Source organism: Carex rostrata, chromosome 28, assembly GCF_964058835.1.
Source record: "Carex rostrata chromosome 28, lpCarRost1.2, whole genome shotgun sequence".
NCBI lineage: Eukaryota > Viridiplantae > Streptophyta > Magnoliopsida > Poales > Cyperaceae > Carex > Carex rostrata.
This window is the reverse complement of record NC_135945.1, coordinates 6,584,539-6,606,239: the sequence shown is the minus strand read 5'-3', so window position 1 is coordinate 6,606,239 and position 21,701 is coordinate 6,584,539. Positions and strand designations below refer to the sequence as shown.

The following is a 21,701-nucleotide window of genomic DNA, read 5'->3' as shown; positions in this document are numbered from 1 at the left end:
CACTTGTTTCTGAAAAAAGTCCACTCATATTGTACACATAGCCTTTGTCAGCGAGAGAGGTTTGTAGACAAAGGCTATATTAGCTAAAGTTGGTCTTCAAGTAGTGATTTTGTATCTATTTAAAAATATATTAAAAACTAATTTTAATAAAATATAAAATTTGATGTCATCTATATTTTAATATAGATATCGGATCAACGTTCTGTTTGAAATTGATGTATATTTTAACCATCATTTATTTTACAGACACATCTAGGATTTTTTTTTAAAATAGAATTTATTTTAATTATTTCAACGGAACAAGTCTTCTTTGTGTGAAAATTAGAAAACTAGCCTCCACCGATCCTAGGGATCGGTGTAGCAAGAAAAACACAACCTACACCGATCCTAGGGATCGATAGAGTCAGTTTTGCACCCGCCACATCATCATGTACTGTTTCAGGCAGAAATCACATGTTTCGATCCCAGTTTCTAGCAGAAACAGTCAGTTTCAGCCTTTTGTGCAGTATGCTATGGCGGGTGCAAAACTGACTCCACCAATCCCTAGGATCTATGTAGTGCTAGGGATCGATGGAGATTAGTTTTCTAATTTCCACGCAAAGAAGACTTGTTCTATTGAAATAATTAAAATGAATTCTATTTAAAAAAAAAATGCCACATCTAGTTGGGTTTTAATACTGGTGATTTATTTGATTGGGCCATATGTGCCAGATCAGTTTGGACATTCATTACACCAAGTCCGTAACGCATTACCTGATATATATCTTGAATTTGGGATTTCGACCGTCCAACCAGAATCTTAATCAGTCCGGTCTAAGTCTATGATGCATGTACGAGAACTTCTTCAATATTCGTGCCAAGACGGATCGGATGGTCCGAATTTGTTTTGCAGAATCTCATAATTTGAGTTACTGAAGATGATATGATTCACGGACGTGCATCCTATTATTATTATTATTATTATTATTTTTTTTTTTTTAGTGATAGTGATTCGCAAATATCTGTAGAACCCGGGTCAAGCAACCATATCTGTACAATTTTGCATAGATATATATATACAACTTGAAAGTGGGACGTGTAATGCATGTGAGCATTACACTCAAATCAATTTGCTTCATGATAAGTGTATCCACCGTATCAATATTTGTGCGGATGAAACACAGACACATACAGTGAATCCGACAGATTGATTTGAATTCAATGTCTATCGGACGCGTCGCTCCCATATAACATAATTAATGCAGGGAAGGCTTAGACATCTCCCACTTTTTTTTATTAAGAAAAGTCGACTATTTTAAATCGACTTGTACGATTAAAATGAACAAACTAATTAAAGCCACACAAGAAAATTAAATCCCTAAATTTTAAATTATTGAGAAAAACATCAACCATCAAGTACCCCCGCCGATCCGTCTCTACCAAAATTGTGGGCCACTGATAAGAATCGTTCCAAGTCACGCAACAATTCATTTGTGGTTTACGCTTCCACACTTATTCATTTGAGATAATCTATTATAAATGAGTCTGGCTAATACGCTTATATAAAAACTTCATCACCATATAATTATAATTCACTTTTGCATTTTCAAAGTTCAAGCAGTCAATCCAAACCGTTCAACATGATCTCCATATTAAAATATGATTGAAGAACAAATTTTACATTTTTTTTTATTTTTTTTATTTTTTAGGATATGTAGAAAATTCATTTATTCAGAAAATTTTGGACCATAAAAAACAACAATAATTTTCTACCTATCTAAAAAAATAGTAAAAAAAAATTCAAAAAATGTAAAATTTAAGTTCTCTAAGTACATTTTAATATGGATAGCATGTTGAATGGTTCGGATCAACTATTTGGACTTTGAAAATGTAAAAATAATTTATATGCATATGATGTTGAAGTAATTATATAAACGTATTATCCAGACTAATCATAAATAAAGAAACATGATGATTCAAATCAAGAATATTATATGGGTTAGTGTTAAAGGCACAGGTCTCTACTGTGGCAAAGACAAAGGCAATGTCCTCTGTTGTAAAAAAAGATAAGGCACATGTATTTTTATGCTGAAGGTTATGAGTTCAAAATTCAAATGAAAGAAATATTTTGTTATAATTACAAAAGTTAAAAAAAAGTGATAAATAGCTTAACCTCCAACTCATTTATTCAATAATTCAATAAATCGAGATCATGTTTTTCTCATATCCCATGAAAAAAAGGAGGAAATAAATATGCCACAACAATATTGTATCGGACAGGGGTTGTTTTTGTTAGAATAATTATTTTAGTGATCCCTAAAATGGTTAGGCCCGATAGAATAGATTAATTTTCAATGATGCTTCCGTGCATTTTTTAAAAATACAAGATGTTTCCGTGCATTTGGTATTACCACCGCTAATATTAAAAATATTTGTTTCGAACAAATACTTTGATTTTTTACATTTTTAAAGTCCAAACAGTCGATCTAAACTGTTTAACATTCAATCTACAATAAAATATGCTTGAGACTAAATTTTATATTTTTGATTATTTATTCAACCAGTTTTAAAATAGCTATTTTTAATGATTCATAAATACAAGATGTGCATATGCAACTTGAGCTACTTATTCCTCAAGTCATCTAATGCTCAAGTCCTAATGACTTTAATTTCAAAATCAACCATCAATCCCAATCCGTACGTCTCTATCAATTATTAGTTTGAACTTTGATTAGTAATTCTTTGGTTATATTTTCGGCTTGAATTCTACATCTAGAATTGTTGAATGCCACACGGGTTAATGGCCAAAATTTAATTGAGAGTAATTTCAAGTCATTTTTGACCTAGCGTAATTTCGCACCTTCACTATTTATTCCTCAAGTCATCTAATGCTTCCTTAGGTCTCACTGTGGTTCACAATTACAGCGTAATTTCGCACCTATTCATTTGGGGTGCTGATATTACAACCAACATTTTTATTATCGACACAATAAATTTGAATTTTTACATCTTTTGGATAAATATTGTGTATGTGTCCCTACGTACTCTCTTTAACTTGTATTCATATATTTTAAATTAAAACATTTCCTTACAGAAAAGTTTCTCTATTTCCTTGAAAACAAATTGTATAGAAATTTCTGACGGTATATGTTTCTCAATTTTTTTTTTTTTGGTATCCCATGGAAAAAGAGAGGAAATAACTATATATAACACAATAATGTTGCATCAGACATTTTTGTTTTTTTGTAGTACACTTTTCTTTTACTATAATTTGCAAGTATTTATTGAGTGATCCCTAAAATGATTAGGTCTTTAATATGGATAAGTTGGACTTCAATAAAAAAGAAGAAGATATTTTGATAATTTTGACAATATATTTCGAAATAATTTTATAAAAGATAAATTAATAATAAATATATAGATTTGTTGTTGAACTGATGAACTATATATGTATCAAATATCATGCAATTTTAGTACAGTCAATTGATGTCATATATATATATATATATATACAAACTAATTAAACGGCAAAGGACGATGATAGTAGTATCACATGTGTAATAGGAACGACTTAGATATCTCCCACTTTTTTTTAATTTATTAAGAAAAGTCGACTATTTTAAATCGAATTGTACGATTAAAATGAACAGACTAATTAAAGCCACACAAGAATAATCGTTAAATTTTAAATTATTGAGAAAAACATCAACCATCAACCCCGATCCGTCTCTACCAAAACTGTGGGCCACTGATAAGAATCGTTCTATGTCACGCAACAATTTATGTGGTTTACGCTTCCACACTTATTCATTTGAGGTCATCTATTATAAATGAATCCAGCTAATACTCTTATATAAAAACTTCATCACCATATAATTATAAATCACTTTTGCATTTTCCAAATTTAAAAAAGTTTATCCGAACTGTTCAACATGATCACCATATTAAAATATGCTTATAGAACAAATTTTATATTTTTTAAGATAGGTATAAATTTTATTTATTCAGAAAATTTTGGACCATAAAAAACAATAATTTTCTATCTATCTAAAAAATACTAAAAAAAATTCAAAAAATATAAAATTTGTTCTCTAAGTACATTTTAATATGGATATCATGTTGAATGGTTCGGATCGACTATTTAGACTTTAAAAATGCAAAAATTTATATGCATATGATGTTGAAGTAATTATATAAACGTATTATCAAGACTCATCATAAATAAAGAAACATGATGATTCAAATCAAGATTATATGGGTTAGTGAAAAAGGCACATGTCCTTTACTGTGGCAAAGGCAACATTCTCTCTTGTAAAAAAGATAAGGCACATGTTTTTTTTATCGTGAAGGTTATGAGTTCAAAATCTGAAAAAAAAGAAATATTTTGTTATAATTACAAAAGTTTAAAAAAATAATAGATAGCTTGATCTCCAACTCATTCATTCACTAAATCGATATCATTTTTTTCTCATATCCCATGAACAAAAAGGAGGAAATACATATATATGCCACAACAATATTGTATCGGACAGGTTGTTTTTGTTAAAATAAATTTTTGAGTGATCCCGAAAATGGTTTGGCACTTATTAGGCCCGATAGAATTGATTAATTTTCAATGATGTTTCTGTGCATTTACTCAAAAAAAAAATGATGTTTCTGTGCATTTGGTATTATCACTGCTAATATTAAAATGTTTGTTTATAAATTGTGAAATAAACACTTTGCTTTTTTACATTTTTTGAAATTTTTTACTATTAATTATACCAGTTTTAAAATCGCTATTTTTAATTATCCATTAATTTTTCACTGTTTATTAAAATCAGCAATTTTAAATTTTGATCTCCAGGCACATTTTAATATAGAGATCACATCTAATAACTGTTTGGACTTTGAAAATCGAAAAACCAATTGGTTGCACCACAGCTTCTATATCTATCTATCTATCTATCTATCTATCTATCTATCTATCTATCTATCTATCTATCTATCTATCTGTCTGTGTGTAGAGTTTGGCTAATATTAAAATGTTTGTTCTATTATAGTAAAAAACATAAAAAATGAGGCACTAACGGGTTCCAAAATTATCAATTATTATTAGTTTGAACTTTAATTAGTAATTCTTTGGTCACATTTCCGGCTTGAATTCTACATTAATTGTCTAGACTCGTTGAATACCACACGGGTTAATGGCCAAGATTTGGGAGTAATTTCAAGTCATTTTTGACCTAGCTATTATTGGAAGATATGCTTATGCATGCAACTTGAGCTACTTATTACTCAAGTCATCTAATGCTTCCTTAGGTCTGACTGTGGTTTACAATTACAGCGTAATTTCGCACCTTTTCATTTGGGGTGCTGATATTACAACCAAAATTTTTATTATGGACACAATAAATTTGATTTTTTGCATATTTTGGATAAAATATTGTGTATGTGTCCCTACTCTCTTTAACTTGTATTCATATATTTTAAATTAAAACATTTCCTTACAGAAAGTTTCTCAATTTCCTAATAACAAATTGTATAGAAATTTCTGACGGTATATGTTTCTCATTTTTTTTTTTGGTATCCATGAAAAAAAGAGAGGAAATAACTATATATAACACTACAATTTATATGTAATTGTTGAGTGATCCCTAAAATGATTAGGTCTTTAAAAATAAGTTGGAATTCAATAAAAAAAAGAGATATTTTGATAATTTTGACAATATATTTTGATAATTTCGATAATTTTGCAGGAGATCACTAGACTTTATCTTTTGTCACGAATTGATCACTTAAGTTTCATTTGTCCCTCTATAGCCACTGTACTTTGAATTTATTCCAATCAAGTCACCCCTATAACTTTTTCATCCAAAAAATTAATAAAATATACTTTTGTATTAGTATTTTGGACGAAATGAGTATATTATGTTAATATTTTGGACGGAATGAGCATATTTGGTCAGTATTTTTGACAGAATGAGCATATTCCGTTAATATTTGAGATGAAAATGTTAGAGGGTGACTTAATTAAGACAAATTCAAAGTTCAGTGGTTACAGACATACAAATCAAACTTGAGTAACTAATTCATGACAAATGACAAAGTTTAGTGACCTCCAACGAATTTTACCCTAAAATTATATATTATTTTTTACGCCAAGCTAGTTTGCAATTATATGACTAAATGATCTGGTATGCTATATATATATATTTTTTTTTTTTTCACAAACACACATATTTATGGAAAACGAAATTTTACTCTTTTTAGTTTTTTTGTTTGCTATTTTTTAGATTTTCTAAAATGACTTCTTTAACCATCTTAAAAATCAGGAAAATAGTTATCAAAATTTGATTTCCTATAAAATATTAATATCTAGTTTAAATTAAATCATTTGAACGGATGGTAAAGTTTGCATGTTTTAGTATGTGTTTAGATCAGAGGTTTAAATAGTGTTCGTAGTAGAATGACTAAAATAATGGCTTTATATTCATATTGTGTTGCTATTGTTCTATAATTTTTTATGATCTAAAAACACTATAGTGTCTTAGTGTGCTATTTAGAACGTTTATTTAGATTGAATGCACTAAGTTTTTTTTTTTTGAATAAAAAATAGAACTGCGGAAATTCTGCTTGTTTTAATTAGTATTTAATAATTTTAGTCACTTTTAATTAGAAATTCTATGGTCACACTTTTAGTTTGAATTTTACGTGGTTTAGAGTTGTCCAAATGCCACACGGTTTGGTCAAGAATTAGACTCATTTTCGACCTAGTTATTATTCCAAGTTATGATTGCAACTTGAGGACTTATTTCTCAAGTCATCTAATTTAATTAATGCTTCCGTAGAATAGATTTTTTTTTAAAACCTTCGCGGAAGCTGCGAAGTCGTGAGGGGGAATCGAACTCTCGACCTTTGAGTACAACAAATCTAGGGCTTTTTCCTAGCCAATTATGCTACCTCCCCTTTTTCTTCCGTAGAATAGATTGTGGTTTACAATTACAGCTTCCACACTTATTCGTAAGTTGAGTTTGTTCGATAAATTATTGGAATAGAGAAAAAATAAAGAAAATTAAAATTTGAAATATATTTCAATTCTTCACTATTTTGATCGTGTTCGGTTAATGTTGGAAGAGTAAAATAGTGGAAGAGGAGTATTAGTAAATGAGTCAAATTCATCTCTTGAAAAAAACTAATTCCTCTATTCTACATTAATTTCTCATAGAATAGAGAATTGACTCATAGATGAATAGAGGAGGGATCAAAATATAAAAAATAAGGATTTTACTACAAAAATTTTAGAGTGAGTCTATGGTACTATGCATATCACGGGTTGTTACCGTACTACGGCTCTATATTCGAGTTTTCAAATTCTAACGGTCGATCCGAACCGTTCATCTTGTTCTCCATATTAATATGTGTTTGGAGACCAAATTTTATATTTTTTGAAATTTTTTTACTATTTTTTTAGTTATTTAGAAAATCACTTGATCTGAAAATTCTGGACCATCCAAAAACAGTGATTTTTAATAAATCTAAAAAAATAGTAAAAAAATTAAAACAAATGTAAAATTTGGTCTCCAAACACATATTAATATGGAGAACAAGATGAACGGTTCGGATCGACCGTTAGAGTTTGAAAACTTGAATATAGAGCCATAGCACAGTGCCAAATCGTAATATGCATAGTACCATAGACTCACTCAAAATTTTAACCCATTTTTTTTTTTTAAATTTTCCAATTCCACTCGCTTTTTTTCTAAAACATCTTTTTCACTCTATTTCTCTATATCATGCTTGTCGAATGAGTCCAAAAAAACTAAAATAAAAGATAAGATAATGATTCAAACACAAGACATTTTTTTTCTTGTGACCCTCAAAGAAAAAAAAAGGAAACAAATATACCACAATAATGTTGTAGCAGACAGTTGAGTAGAACTAAGGTGTTCTTAAGTTTATCCAATATTTTTGTGGACTTAACTCAAGAATATATGGGATTGGTTTTAAATGACTTATTCAAACTGTTGAAATCATTTCACTTCATGAATGATGCATTTATATGTTAATTTTATAAAATTTTGAACTAATTTAGTTCAAAGTCAGCTGTAAAAAGAAGAAGAAGAAGATGGTTTATAAGTGAAAATTTAATGCGTTCATTTTTTATAATTTTTTAACTACTTGACTTTAATTGTACTAAATTAGTTCGAACATTTATAAAGTGACAAGTAAAAGCATTGCTTGTGAAGTCGAATATTGGTTTTAATAGTTTAGATGAATCGTTTAAAGTTAATTTGATAGATTTTTAAATTAAGTTCACGAATGAAGGAACTTGATTAATTGAAAAATATCCTAGTTCTACGAACTCTAGACAGTTTATCTTTTTGTGGTATAATTTTCTTGAGTGAGACTATGGTTCTAGTTCAATATATATATATATATAGAGTTAGGCTGGGGTGCTATGGATAGCATAGAGGCCTCTATGCTACGGCTCAATATTCGAGTTTTCAAAATCCAAACGGTCGATCCGAACCGTTCATCTTATTCTCCATATTAATATCTGCTTGGAGACCAAATTTTACATTTTTCTGAATTGTTTTACTATTTATTAAGTATTTTACAAAATTGTTGATCCAACGGTGGCTGCACAAAACAGTAAAACCGTTGGATTAGCGATTTTCAAAGTGGCTTAATAAATAGTAAAAAAATTCAGAAAATTATAAAATTTGGTCTCCAAGCAGATATTAATATGGAGAATAAGATGAACGGTTCGGATCGACCGTTTGGATTTTGAAAACTCAAATATTGAGCCGTAGCATAGAGGCCACTATGCTATCCATAGCACCCCAGCCTAACTCTATATATATATAGAGATGGGCTACGGTGAGTTGCGAAGTAAAGTGACTATTTTACTTCACGCTCATATTTTGCGATTTTAAAGTTCAAAACGTTGATCCGAACCGTTCATCTTGTTCTCCATATTGCAATGTGCTTGGAGACCAAATTTTACATTTTTTGGAATTATTTTACTATTTATTAAGCAATTTTGAAAGTCGCTGATCTGATGGTCCAGAAAATTTTACTGTTTTTTACTGTTCACAGCAAAACAGCAATTTTAAAAAATGCTTAATAAATAGTAAACAAATTCCAAAAAATGTAAAATTTGGTCTCCAAGCACATTTCAATATGGATTAAACATCTAACGGTTCGGATCAGTCGTTTGGATTTTCAAAATAAAAATACGGCGTGAAGTAGAAACGCGTTTTACTTCGCAACTCACCGTAGCCCACCTCAATATATATATATATATATATATATAAAGAGAGAGAGATGAGCTACGCTACTCCATGGAGTAAAACGTGTTGGTGCTCCATGGCACTATATTTTTATTTTGAAAATCCAAACGACCGATCCAAACACTCAACATGATCTCCATATTGAAATGTGCTTGGAGACCAAATTTTACATTTTTTGAAATTTTTTTACTATTTATTAAGCAACTTTGAAAATCGCTGATCAAATGCTCCAGAAATTTTTACTGTTTTTGACTGTTCACAGCAAAATAATAATTTTCAAAATTGCTTAATAAATAGTAAAAAAGAAATCTAAAAAATGTAAAATTTGGTCTCCAAGCACATTTCAATATGGAGATCATGTTGAGTGGTTCGGATCGGTCGTTTGGATTTTCAACATTTTTAGGTAGGTAGAAAATCACTTGATCTGAAAATTCTGCACCATTCAGATCTAGCGATTTTCTACATATCTAAAAAATTAGTAAAAAAATTCTAAAAAATATAAAATTTGGTTTGCAAGTACATATTCATATGGAGAACATGTTGAACGGTTTGGATCGACCATTAGAATTTTGAAAACTCAAATATTGAGCCGTTGTACGGATGCCCTTTATGCTATGGATAGCACCGTAGCCAACTCCTATATATATATATATGAGTAGAACTAGGGTGTTCTTAAGCTCTCCAAATTGTTTGGTGAGTTTAACTCCAAAACCCATCAAATCGGTTTCAAATGACGAATCCGAACCGTTGGAACCCGCCTACCTTACAAGTGATACGTCTACATGTGAAAATTTTAAACATTCGAATTAATTTAGTATAAAGTCAAGCGGTCAAAATTTTACGTGACACCCTTTTTAAGTGACACCAAATTACACCCTGTATTTTAAAAATTCAAACAATCGATCCAAACCGTTCAACATGATGAATATGTTAAATTGTACTTGCAGATCAAATTTTACATTTTTTTAGAATTTTTTACTATTTATTAAGATGAGTACAAAATTTCAATGGTATGAAAATAATGATTTTTGTAAAATATTTAATAAAAAGTAAAAAAATACAAAAAAATATAAAATTTGATTTGCAAGCACATTTTAATATATCCATCATGTTGAATGGTTTAAATCAACTGTTTGGAATTTGAAAACTTGGAAAATAGAGATGTAATTTGGTGTCACTAAAAAAATGTAATTGCATCCCTCCTGTGTGTGTATATTTATATATATATATATATAGAGAGAGAGAGAGAGAGAGTAAGGCTTGGGTGCTATGGATAGCATAGAGAGGTACGGTGCTACGGCTCAATATTCGATTTTTCAAAATCCTAACAGTCGATCCGAACCGTTCATCTTGTTCTCCATATTAATATGTGTTTGGAAACCAAATTTTATATTTTTTGAAAATTTTTTACTATTTTTTTAGCTAGGTAGAAAATCACTTGATCTAAAAAATTCTGCACCATTCAAATATTAGATTTTCTACCTATCTAAAAAATAATAAAATATTTCAACAAAATGTAAAATTTGGTCTCCAAACACATATTAATATGGAGAACAAGATGAACGGTTCGGATCGACCGTTAGGATTTTGAAAACTCAAATATTGAACCGTAGCACCGTAGCCCTCTATGCTATCCATAGCACCCAAGCCTTACTCTCTCTCTCTCTCTCTCTCTCTCTATATATATATATATATAAGCATCACTCAAAAAACATCTCAAAACAAAATAACACGATCTACTACTGTTATTAATTCCTCCTATCAAATATAACTCACACATAACTTACTAATGATAGCCAAATTAACTTTAATTAAACGAACCACGTTCTCTTGCAAAACATGTTTGATCATTATGACTCTTGATTATGAGAAAATTCAAAATATAAAAGTTAATTATAACACCCCTTTAAAGAGTTCCACATAATTTTGAATCACCGGAATTGGAACTTGTACAAGAAAATTTTACCGAAAATACGGAAATGTGTCAATCTATCCAGAAAATAGTTTGGAGAGCAGGGATCAATGCTGTTTGATTTATAGGCCTGCTTGTTTATCATGTTGATATTTCCAATTTATTTATCTTGCTGGAACTTCATGTAATATTGCCAATAAATTATTTTGATAAACCTCTGGTCAGCCCCAGCCAAGTTACCAAAATATCTCAGAGAAATTAAGTAGAGTATAAATTATATAGGCTGCAATTACCATACTAATTAATGGATCAATTTAGTTATCAACATATTAGTCATCACTGATCGCTGCGCTGACCTGAGGAGCATTCCATGCACTTACCCATTTCAATATGTTTCTTAACTAGCGAGGTCCAACATTGATTTTTAACTTATGATGCAATCATCACCATTCTCCAATGGAATATATAGCTCAACATCAATAGGATATTGTGTTTTAATGACAATCCGAAACGTCAAGAAGTGAATTATTAGGAAATTCAGTCAAGTAAACTCATGGTGGCATTTTTTCCTTGATTTGTCAAAGTAAACTCATGAAGTCATGGGCAGCCTATAAAAAGAGAACATAAAGAGAAGTGTACTGTGCATAAAAATGGGGAAACCAAACAAACTTACGTTTCTCCTCTTTGTTATCATAGGTTCAGTTGTTACAGGTAAAAATTCGAACAGAAACATCTCAGTAGGAGTTATACTCGATTTGGACACCCTTGAGGGCAAAATGGCTCGAACAAGCATTGAGATGGCTCTGCAAGATTTCTACACTATACATTCGAATTATAGTACCAGACTTGTGCTTGATATCAGAGATTCCCACCAGGACAATGTCAAGGCTACATTAGCAGGTGACTGATCAAATTATTAAACTGTAGTAATGTATTTATTGATTGTGCAAAGTACTCAACTTGAACCAAATCCCACTGTAATTGTTTTACTCTTTCTAGATTAACAAACCTACAGTAGATCTCTTTTCTTTTATTTTTATTTTTTACCCCTTACCCTTAAATTCCGGTCTAAAAAGTAAAAACTTCAATCTTCTTGCAGCACTAGACTTGCTAGAAAACAATAAGACTGAAGTCATCATTGGACCTCAGAAGTCCTCACAAGCTGCCATTGTCTCTGAAATCGGTAACACCAGTCAGGTGCCAGTAGTTTCATTCTCAGCTACCAGCCCCACTCTTGCTTTCATGCATTTGCCCTACTTTATTAGGACAACCATAAATGATGCGGCTCAAATAAAAACTATTACCTCACTCATCAAAGCCTATGGATGGCGAGAGGTAGTTACAATCTATGAAGATACTGATTTTGGATGGGGCATTCTCCCCTTCCTTGCTAATGCGCTTGAAGAGATCAATGTGCGTATCCCTTACCGTAGTCTAATATCAAAATTGTCAACGGATGACCAAATCAAGCTTGAACTCTACAAATTACAGACCAATCAAACTAGGGTTTTTGTTGTACACATGTCATCTTCCTTGGTCTCTAACCTATTTTTGATGGCTAAAGAAGTAGGGATGATGGGTGAAGGGTATGTATGGATTATGACAGATGGAGTGACAAACATGGTCTATTCCTTAAATGAAAGTGTTACCAGTGCAATGAAGGGGGCTCTAGGTGTACGGCCATATATACCCAAGACTGACGAGTTGAATTACTTCACAATCAGATGGAAAAGGAGATTCCATGAAGACAATCCCCAAGAAATGTCTAATAAACCTAGCATCTATGCATTATGGTCTTATGATACCATCTATGCAGTAGCAATGGCCGTAGAAAGAATAGGGGTTCAAAACACGAAATTTGATAACTCTACCGCTCCTCCGCCACTCCATGCCTCTTCCAATGGACCACGGCTTCTCGAAGAGATCACAAATATCAAGTTTCAAGGATTGAGTGGCAACTTTGAGCTAATAAACAGAGAGTTGCAGTATTCTTCGTTCGAAATAATTAACATTGTTGGAGGAGGGGTAAGAGAAGTTGGATACTGGAGAGAAATACAAGGATTATCAAGGGTATTAGATGAAAGCGATAAGAAGAACTATTCAACATCAAAAGAAGATTTAAATCCTGTCATTTGGCCAGGGGAAACAATTGTTATTCCCAAGGGTTGGGAAATCCCACTCAGCGGGACAAAATTACGTGTTGGAGTAACAATGAGTTCATATCCTGAGTTCATTAAGTGGGAGATAGACCCTCAAACAAATGCAACAAGAGCAAGTGGATACTCGGTTGATGTGTTTGAAACAGCTGCAAAGCGATTGCCTTATGCACTCCCATTCGAGTATGAACATTTTGGAGAAGCGACTGCGAATAGCTCACTCACCTACAACGAATTTGTCTATCAAGTTTTTCTTGGGGTATGTATCTCCTTATGAATTATGATATAGCTTAATAATTTTTCTCAAAAATAATATGATCGTAATCAAGCAACAATTGCTATTAGTTAAGTTAAATATGGTTGATGTTTTTTATAACTAATGTATTTCACATCTCTGTAGTTTAGTTTTTCTTCCTTGGATAAGAGTAAATCCATTTGATAAATAAAATTTGTTAAGACTACTGTATTTCTACTCTCATGTCATGCATATTATTTGAGGTACTACATTTTAAGTACCTATTGATAATTACAATTAGCCAATCATTTTTAACAAAGCAACGACATGTATATATATCAGTGCTCCATCATCCTTTTTTTTTGTAATTACTTGCTATAAAAGTTGACCTTTATTTTGAACTTTTCCCACTTCCTTTGATGAATGATCAATACTTGATAACACCAAATATATTTTGACTAAACAAATTACTGTCTTGCAGAAATATGACATAGTTATAGGGGACATTACAATAAGGTACAACCGTACACTCTATGCTGACTTTTCAATGCCATACACCGAGTCAGGAGTAGCCATGATTGTGAGACTCAAGCAATCTGAAAATAAAAACACATTTATATTCTTACAGCCATTATCTTTGGATCTATGGTTGGGTACCTTTGCATTTCTCATCTACACTGGCATCACCATATGGATATTGGAGCCAAAAATGAGGGCCCCCCTGAAGAGATCTGTATCAAGGCATGTTGGAACTATAGTGCAATTATCCTTATTCGCATATCGTAAGTTCTTTTATCAGAAAATCTCTCACAATACCTAGAATGGCTTTTTTTTATAAAAACAATATTTATACTCAATCAGAGGATCCTAAAATTATTTACTTAGTCACAAGCTAACATATTTGCAAATAAATGTAGAAGAGAAGCTAGAGAGCATCCTATCCAAGATAGTTGCTATTGTGTCTATCTTTGTTCTGCTTATATTGACGTCAAGCTACACAGCTAGTCTCTCGTCGATGTTAACAGTACAACAGCTTCAACCAACAGCAACCGACATCTATGATCTAAAAAATAAAGGTGACTATGTTGGATATAATAAACATTATTTTGTGGAGGGCTTGCTTCTGGAGATCGGCTTTGACAAATCAAAGATGAGAGGTTACTCCCCGGAGGAATTTGCTGGGGCCCTTGACAAAGGAAGTGGAAATGGAGGAGTTGCTGCAATCGTCGATGAAATACCCTACATCAAGTTGTTCCTTGCCAAAAATTGCAAGTCATATACAATGGTTGGACCCATTTACAAGACAGCTGGGTTTGGATTCGTAAGTTTAACGTTAATTTTGTTTATTCATATGCTACAAACTAATTGCAAGGACATACTTACACATACAAAAAGTTCCACCCAAAATGACAACAACAACCTGTAGTCAATTAATAAGCATGTCATTGTTTCTTAGCAGATAAAAACCAAGAGTTGGTATTATTCAACACCATAATCTTATGTACCACTAGGGAAACTTAAAACAAAGGAGCATTTTTTTCATGTTCACTTTGTTCATTAATCTTCATAGTATGGACACCATGCATATTTACTTTCACGATTTCCAATTGATGGACAGGCTTTTCCCAAGGGCTCTCCACTAGTTGCTGACATTTCGAGAGCAATCCTCAACATAGCGGATGGGGATGAAATAAATGAAATTCAGAAGAAATGGATAGGAGACTCAAACTGCCCAAGTAATGGAAGCAGTAGCATGGAGTCAAACAGACTGAACTTTCTCAGCTTCTGGGGGCTTTTTTTCATGACAGGAGTTGTTTCCACAATCTGTCTACTAATATATGCAACCATGTCATTTTGTCAAAAACAGCAAAAGAATATTAATGTTGTGAGCCTTGAAACAAGCAATGATGAGACAATTGATACTGAAGCCTTGCCTGCTATGAACCAAGAGGATGACCAAATCAGTGATGCTGTTGTCATATCACCCGCTGAAAGTGACCCCGACACTTCACCAACAAATGCCACCATGATACCATGATATGAATTTATAATATAATTTTTTTTGGGTTGTGTCAATATATATAATTTACTTGTTTCTCTTCTTTTTATTAATATCTTAGTGTTTGCTTAAAGTTTTAAGCTGATCCATATGTTTTGTGCTTGGGTTAATATCATGGAAGGCTAAGCATTTATTCTAGGAATTGGCCGGGGATGTAGCCTAATACTCTTGACTATGTACATTAAAAAATAGATCCACTAATTTAGATTGAGACCTAAATTAAAGAGATGTCTATATTCAAAGTTAGATCCATGAATGTCTCTAGGTAATTTAGATGATGTTCTGAAAGAAGAAATTAAAATGCCCGAAAAACATTAATGAACTTGGGTATTCGGATCAACAAAACTAGTCTAAAAGGCCTTTGGGTAAAATATGAGTTATCAAGGAAAAGCCTTATTTTTTTTTGAAGGTTAGTGGCTTTAAATGCACACTAATAATTTTATTGATAAAAAAACAGACTTACAACGGGTCAAATGACCCTCCTTCCTAGATCTAAACTCATTTATTCTCATGAAATCACGTAAACTACTCTAATCAACTAATCATATTTATCTACTCTAAAAAACACCCTATTACATCTTTCTCAATCTCTATTGATGACCGGATTTGTCGCGCCCCGATCAAGATGGGGGGTAAAGGCTCTACACTTCGAACTTTGACGATACCGCACTCTCAACTCCAATCGGCTCCGCTCGACTCAGCTCCCTTCCCTCTCACTCATTCTCTTCTCCGCTTAAGGGGAGATAGAGACGAGAGAGAGGGAAGGATATCGCTATGCCAAAGAAGAAGAGAGGTGAGAAAGAAGGAAGCAATGACGGCTAGAGTTTCTCCTCTCTAGAAAGCTCTTTTTTTAGGGCTAGCTCTTCTTGTTTTCCTAGAGTTCCCGGACCTATCACTATTCATGACAACTATAGAGGAATATGCTAATTCCTCAAAGACTTGTTTTACTTTACGCTTATATATGAGATGGGCTATGGTGAGTTGTGAAGTACGATTCTTATTTTTTTATGCTTATATCTTCGTTTTCAAAGTCTAAAAAGCCGATTAGAACTACTCAACATATTGAAATGTGCAGTTCAAATTTAACTTTTTTTGGAACTTTTTTATTAATCTTTTAGATAGGTAGAAAACCGCTATTTTTGGATGGATTATTGGCCATAAAAAACAGTAATTTAAAAAATATTTTAATAAATAATTTTTCAAAAATGTAAAATTTGGTCTCCTAGCACATTTCACTATAGAGATCCTGTTGAGCGGTTTGGATTGTCACTTTGAAGTTTCAAATATAAAAAATATGGGCGTGAAATAAAACAAGACCCTATATAGAGAGAGAGTTGGGCTATGGAAAGTAAGGGTCTTGTTTTACTTAATGCCCATATTTTCTATATTTGAAACTTCAAAGAGAACATACACTACAACAAAATTGCTCATCTGAGACCGGATTTTGAGACAGATTCAATCTCCGGTCGCAGAAAATCTCCAAAAAAATAAAAAAAAGAGGCAGCGGGGACAGATTTGATCCAAAGCTTTCGGGGACCGGCGCCACACTCTTCTGGGACCGATATTGCCCAGTCCCAGAAGGTCACCTGAAATACGCGCCTCGGTCCTCTCCCGCGTTGTGTTAGGTTAGCAAAAAAAAAATCGAGACTGGACGCCTCCGCTGAAGAACGCCTCAGTACTCCTCTCTCGAAAGAACGACTCCGCTGAAAAATCGGAAGAATGCCTCCGTTTTCTCTTCTCCTTCGGTAGCTGTCGTTTTCTCCTCTCCTCTCTGACCACCGACCATTGACCGTTCACTGCTGGGAACACTCTTTCCTCTTCTCCTCTCCGTTGTTCAATTTTGTCAAGGTTTGCCTCCTTTGTAATCGATTTTGTTTTCTCTTCTCCTCCTAATTTTCTTTTCGATTTTAATCGATTTTGTCCCTGGTTTTTGCGATCAGATCAAATCTCTCATATCTTGTTTGGCTTTCAATCCTTGTACCAGGATGCAAAGGGGAATAATGTTGATCTAAGCACGTACAGCAGTTCATCCTTGGTTCTGGACGTACAGCAGTTCATCCTTGGTTCTGGCTTCGCAGTGGTACAGCAGTTCATCTCTGGTACAGTTAAGTGCTGGTACAATAAGGTGTTTCATATTTTTGTTAATTATAAATTTTTATTAACTTGATTATTGATTTCCCTGGGAAGTAATTAGGGCGCAGAAATAGGTTCTGGTTTGATCTGGCCTTTGTAGTTCTCCTGTTAAGAAAAAAAAATGTAAATTTGGGTTATTCAAAGGATAAAATGATGTAAAGTTTTCGGTAATAATGAAATTAAGTACTACTTATGTACTATGCAGAACAAAAAGGAATTAGGCTATTGATTTGATTTTCTATTATATGATGAAAAATACACCCTTTCCTCCCTCCAAAAACTCCAAATAATTACTTTGAAAAATTTGATTGGACCAGATCAAATGGCTTTTGTATGTCAGTTAGGTTTACCAGTACTTTAGATTAACATGGCACTGTCATCAAATTGGTACTAAATTGAATGATAATTTGTATCTAATATTGAGCTGGCATTATTTTTCATTCGTGCAGCTTTTGTTGACATCAAAAGGGAAAAAAAATATACTACAATAGCCTGATGGACAATTAAAAGGATCTAGCTAGATGGATTCAATGGGCTACTAATTGGTGTAGTGCACTAGTGCTTTCTATAGAAGTTCCTGTACATAGGTAACATTCATTTTTTCTTCTTTTTGGCTGACATTTTTTTCTTCTCTGATTCTGTGATTATGTGAATTGAGGGACTGTATTTTCTGTGGATTGAGGGAATTGAGGTACTGTGACACTTAGGTTATGTGAATTGAAGACTGGGACTACAACAAAATAATTATATGCATCCGGTAATTTGTTTCTTCTCTTTTGATCTATCTCAAGAATGCAATGAGATAAATGGTGATTTACTGAGAATGGTAATTTGTCCATTTCAGATGTCAAATAGCTGTGCATCAAGAGTGTTTTGGTGTGAGAGGCACACAAGACTTCACATCTTGGGTTTGCCGGGCTTGTGAAACACCTGACATAAAAAGAGAATGTTCACTACAACAAAGTAGACACTTTTTGCGAGAGAAAAAGCGCTTTTACGACGGTCGTCCGTCGCTAAAAGTACCGTCGCAAAAAGAAAAAACTGAACAATGAGAGTAATCCATCGCAAAAAGTCACTTTTTTATCCTCGCGAAAAGTGTCTCATTCTTGTTGTGGTTGTCTCTGTCCTGTGAAAGGTACTTATTATTATTTTTTTTCTTGGATAATATATGCATGATGCAATGTTTGCAAATAATAAGAAATGTCACATATAGGATATATGAAATCTCCTTTGAGTTTGTTGCTTTCCGAAGTTCCAATGTCTTTTACATAAATGAGGGAGACATGAGGAGGTAGTTTGTATACTTTATAATGGTATTAAAATTAAATAGGAGTAGTATGGGCTTGTTCTCTGAGTTACGGTCTGAGTATATGGAGTTCTATAGTAATTTTACAGAGTTGGGAACTAATTTTCTAGGAATTGGTTGGACATATAATTACTAACTTTGCTCGGAGCATGGATAACTGATGAGTATTATGCTTGTAATTTACAGGGGGTGCGTTGAAGCCTGTGTGATGCAACAAAATATTTGGTGAATTGTGTACTATACTGTTTAACCACTGAATGAAATTGTGTACTATATTGTTATGATATTATGATTTCTTATTTCTGCCTAGTTATGTATGTATTGTAAAACAACTTTAAACATTCTTGGGGCCAGAGAAAAAAATATATAACAGTATGTGTTTAATGTTGTATTTATTTGGTATATTTTAAACCAATTGGGGAAAAGAAAAATAATAAAAAATATAAAATAAAATTAACCTTCTGCGACCGATTTGAGACCCTTCTGTGACCGCTCAATCGGTCTCTGATAGTCCTCTAGCCACGTAAGCGTATAGCACCAGTGACGGATCTCGTCGGTCGCTGAAGGGGTCATCTGCGACCAGTGCCTTTACTTTCTGCGACCAATGACGTCAGCGGACGAGTCATCTGTGACGGAGCAACTGCGACCGGGTCATCTGCGACCCATTTTGGTCATCTGGGACCGGTGCCCACCTTCTACGACCGGCGCTTCACCCATCTGCGACCCATTTTACCAGTCGCAGAAGGGTATTTCTGCTATATGATCTTTACATTGAAATGTGCTAGGAGACCAAATTTTACATTTTTTGAAAATTATTTACTAATGTTTTAGAATATTTTAAAATCATTATTTTAAAGGACTGATCTTAAAATTATATATTATATATTTTTTACCCCAATCAGGTTTACAATTATATAACTCAACGATCTGGTATACTATATATATTTTTATCACAAACAAACACAATTATGGAAAACGAAGTTTTATTATTATTAGTATTTTGTTTTCTACTTTTTAGATTTTTGAAAAATGACTTTTTTAATCATCTTCAAAATCTGGAAGATATACAGTAAAATAAATTAGAATATTATAATTTGATTCCCTATAAAATTTTAATATCTAGTTTAAATTAAATCATTGAACCGATGGTAAAGTCTGCTTCTTCTTTTTTTCTTCTTTTTTAAGGAAATGCGGAAAGTGTGCTTGTTTTAGTACTGAATAATTTTAGTCGGCAACTTTTAATTATAGTAATTCTATGGTTACAATTTTAGTTTGAATTCTACGTGGTCTAGACTTATTCAAATGCCCACACGGTTTGGTCAAGAATTAGAGTCATTTTCGATGTCCTAGTCATTAATTATTCCAAGTTATGAATTAATGCAACTTTGACTTATTCCTGATCAAGACATCTAATGCTTCCGTAGATTCAATTGTGGTTCACTAGTGTTCCTGATCAAGACATTTATATATTCCTGATCAAGGTCATTAATAATTATGGCCATACGGTTTGTATGTTTAACAGCCGACAAAACTAATATTTCCGTTGGTTCCTAATTTCTAACCGATCGCGTTAGAACTAAACGCTACTGGCTCATACCGATGGCGTATGGATACATATTTCCTATCGGGGAGATAAGCAACGGTTCGGATCCCGATGGTGGATAGCAATTTCAACCGATAGCAAAGTGTTTTTCTCTAGTAGTGACAATTACAAACAAGTTGATGTGTCAAAGACAAGATTATTTTTTGTTGTATCCATCCAAGAAAAAAAGAGGAAATAAATATACCACAATAAATGTTGTATTAGATAGTTTCTCTTTGTGATATAATTTTCTAGACTGAAAGCTATGTTAATATGCACAATACAAATTGGTCCGTATTATGAAGTAATTAAAAGAATAGTTAAAAGTGATCTATTCCGAAAACAATAATTGTCTACCTATAAAAATGACTTTTGTAATAAATTATATAGGCTGCAATTACCATACTAATATTAATGGATCAATTTAGTTATCAACTTATTAGTGATCGATCACTGATCGCTGCACTAATTAACCTGAGGAGCATTCCATGCACTTACCCATTTCAATTATGTTTCTTAACTATGCGTAGCATGCTAGCATATTCCTATATATATATATATATATATATATATATATATGAGCTATGCTACTCCATGGAGTAAAACGCGTTGGTGCTCCATTGCACTATATTTTTATTTTGAAAATCCAAATGACCGATCCGAACCACTCAACATGATCTCCATATTGAAATGTGCTTGGAGACCAAATTTTACATTTTTTAGAATTTGTTTACTATTTATTAAACAATTTTGAAAATCGCTAATCCAATGGTCCAGAAATTTTTACTTTTTTTATTGTTCACAGCAAAACAACAATTTTCAAAATTGCTTAATAAATAGTAAAAAAATTCCAAAAAATGTAAAATTTGGTCTCCAAGCACATTTCAATATGGAGATCATATCTAACAGTTCGGATCGGTCGTTTGGACTTTGAAAATGAAAATACGGCGTGGAGTACAAACGTGTTTTACTCCATGGAGTAGCGTAGCTCATCTCATATATATAGATATATAGATATGTGTGTGTCTGTGTGTGTGTGTGTATGTGTGTGTGTGTGTGTGTAT

At 32.5% G+C, this 21,701-nt stretch overlaps 1 protein-coding gene and 1 long non-coding RNA gene across 3 annotated transcripts; both read left to right on the top strand.

Moving 5' to 3' along the window:
- Window positions 1-11,691: 11,691 nt before the first annotated feature.
- Window positions 11,692-15,701, top strand: LOC144545778 (glutamate receptor 2.8-like). The gene is made up of 5 exons (XM_078294341.1): window positions 11,692-12,066; window positions 12,266-13,581; window positions 14,039-14,339; window positions 14,475-14,878; window positions 15,176-15,701. Exons 1-5 carry the CDS (start codon window positions 11,817-11,819, stop codon window positions 15,593-15,595), a joined length of 2,691 nt encoding a protein of 896 aa, XP_078150467.1. The 5' UTR covers window positions 11,692-11,816; the 3' UTR covers window positions 15,596-15,701.
- Window positions 15,702-16,941: 1,240 nt separating this feature from the next.
- Window positions 16,942-18,706, top strand: LOC144545903 (uncharacterized). 2 transcript variants are annotated; one of them, XR_013508625.1, is made up of 5 exons: window positions 16,943-17,464; window positions 17,601-17,720; window positions 18,199-18,336; window positions 18,432-18,506; window positions 18,594-18,706. It is a non-coding gene; the product is annotated as an uncharacterized LOC144545903 (long non-coding RNA). The 2 variants fall into 2 exon arrangements; XR_013508624.1 differs by having other exon boundaries at window positions 16,942-17,464; window positions 18,199-18,506.
- Window positions 18,707-21,701: the final 2,995 nt, after the last annotated feature.

Coding starts and splice junctions, on each gene's coding strand:
- LOC144545778 (XM_078294341.1), top strand. CDS start 11,817: ATGGGGAAACCAAACAAACTTACGTTTCTCCTCTTTGTTATCATAGGT. Junction 14,340..14,474: donor ATTATCCTTATTCGCATATC/GTAAGTTCTTTT, acceptor AAATAAATGTAG/AAGAGAAGCTAGAGAGCATC. Junction 14,879..15,175: donor AGACAGCTGGGTTTGGATTC/GTAAGTTTAACG, acceptor ATTGATGGACAG/GCTTTTCCCAAGGGCTCTCC.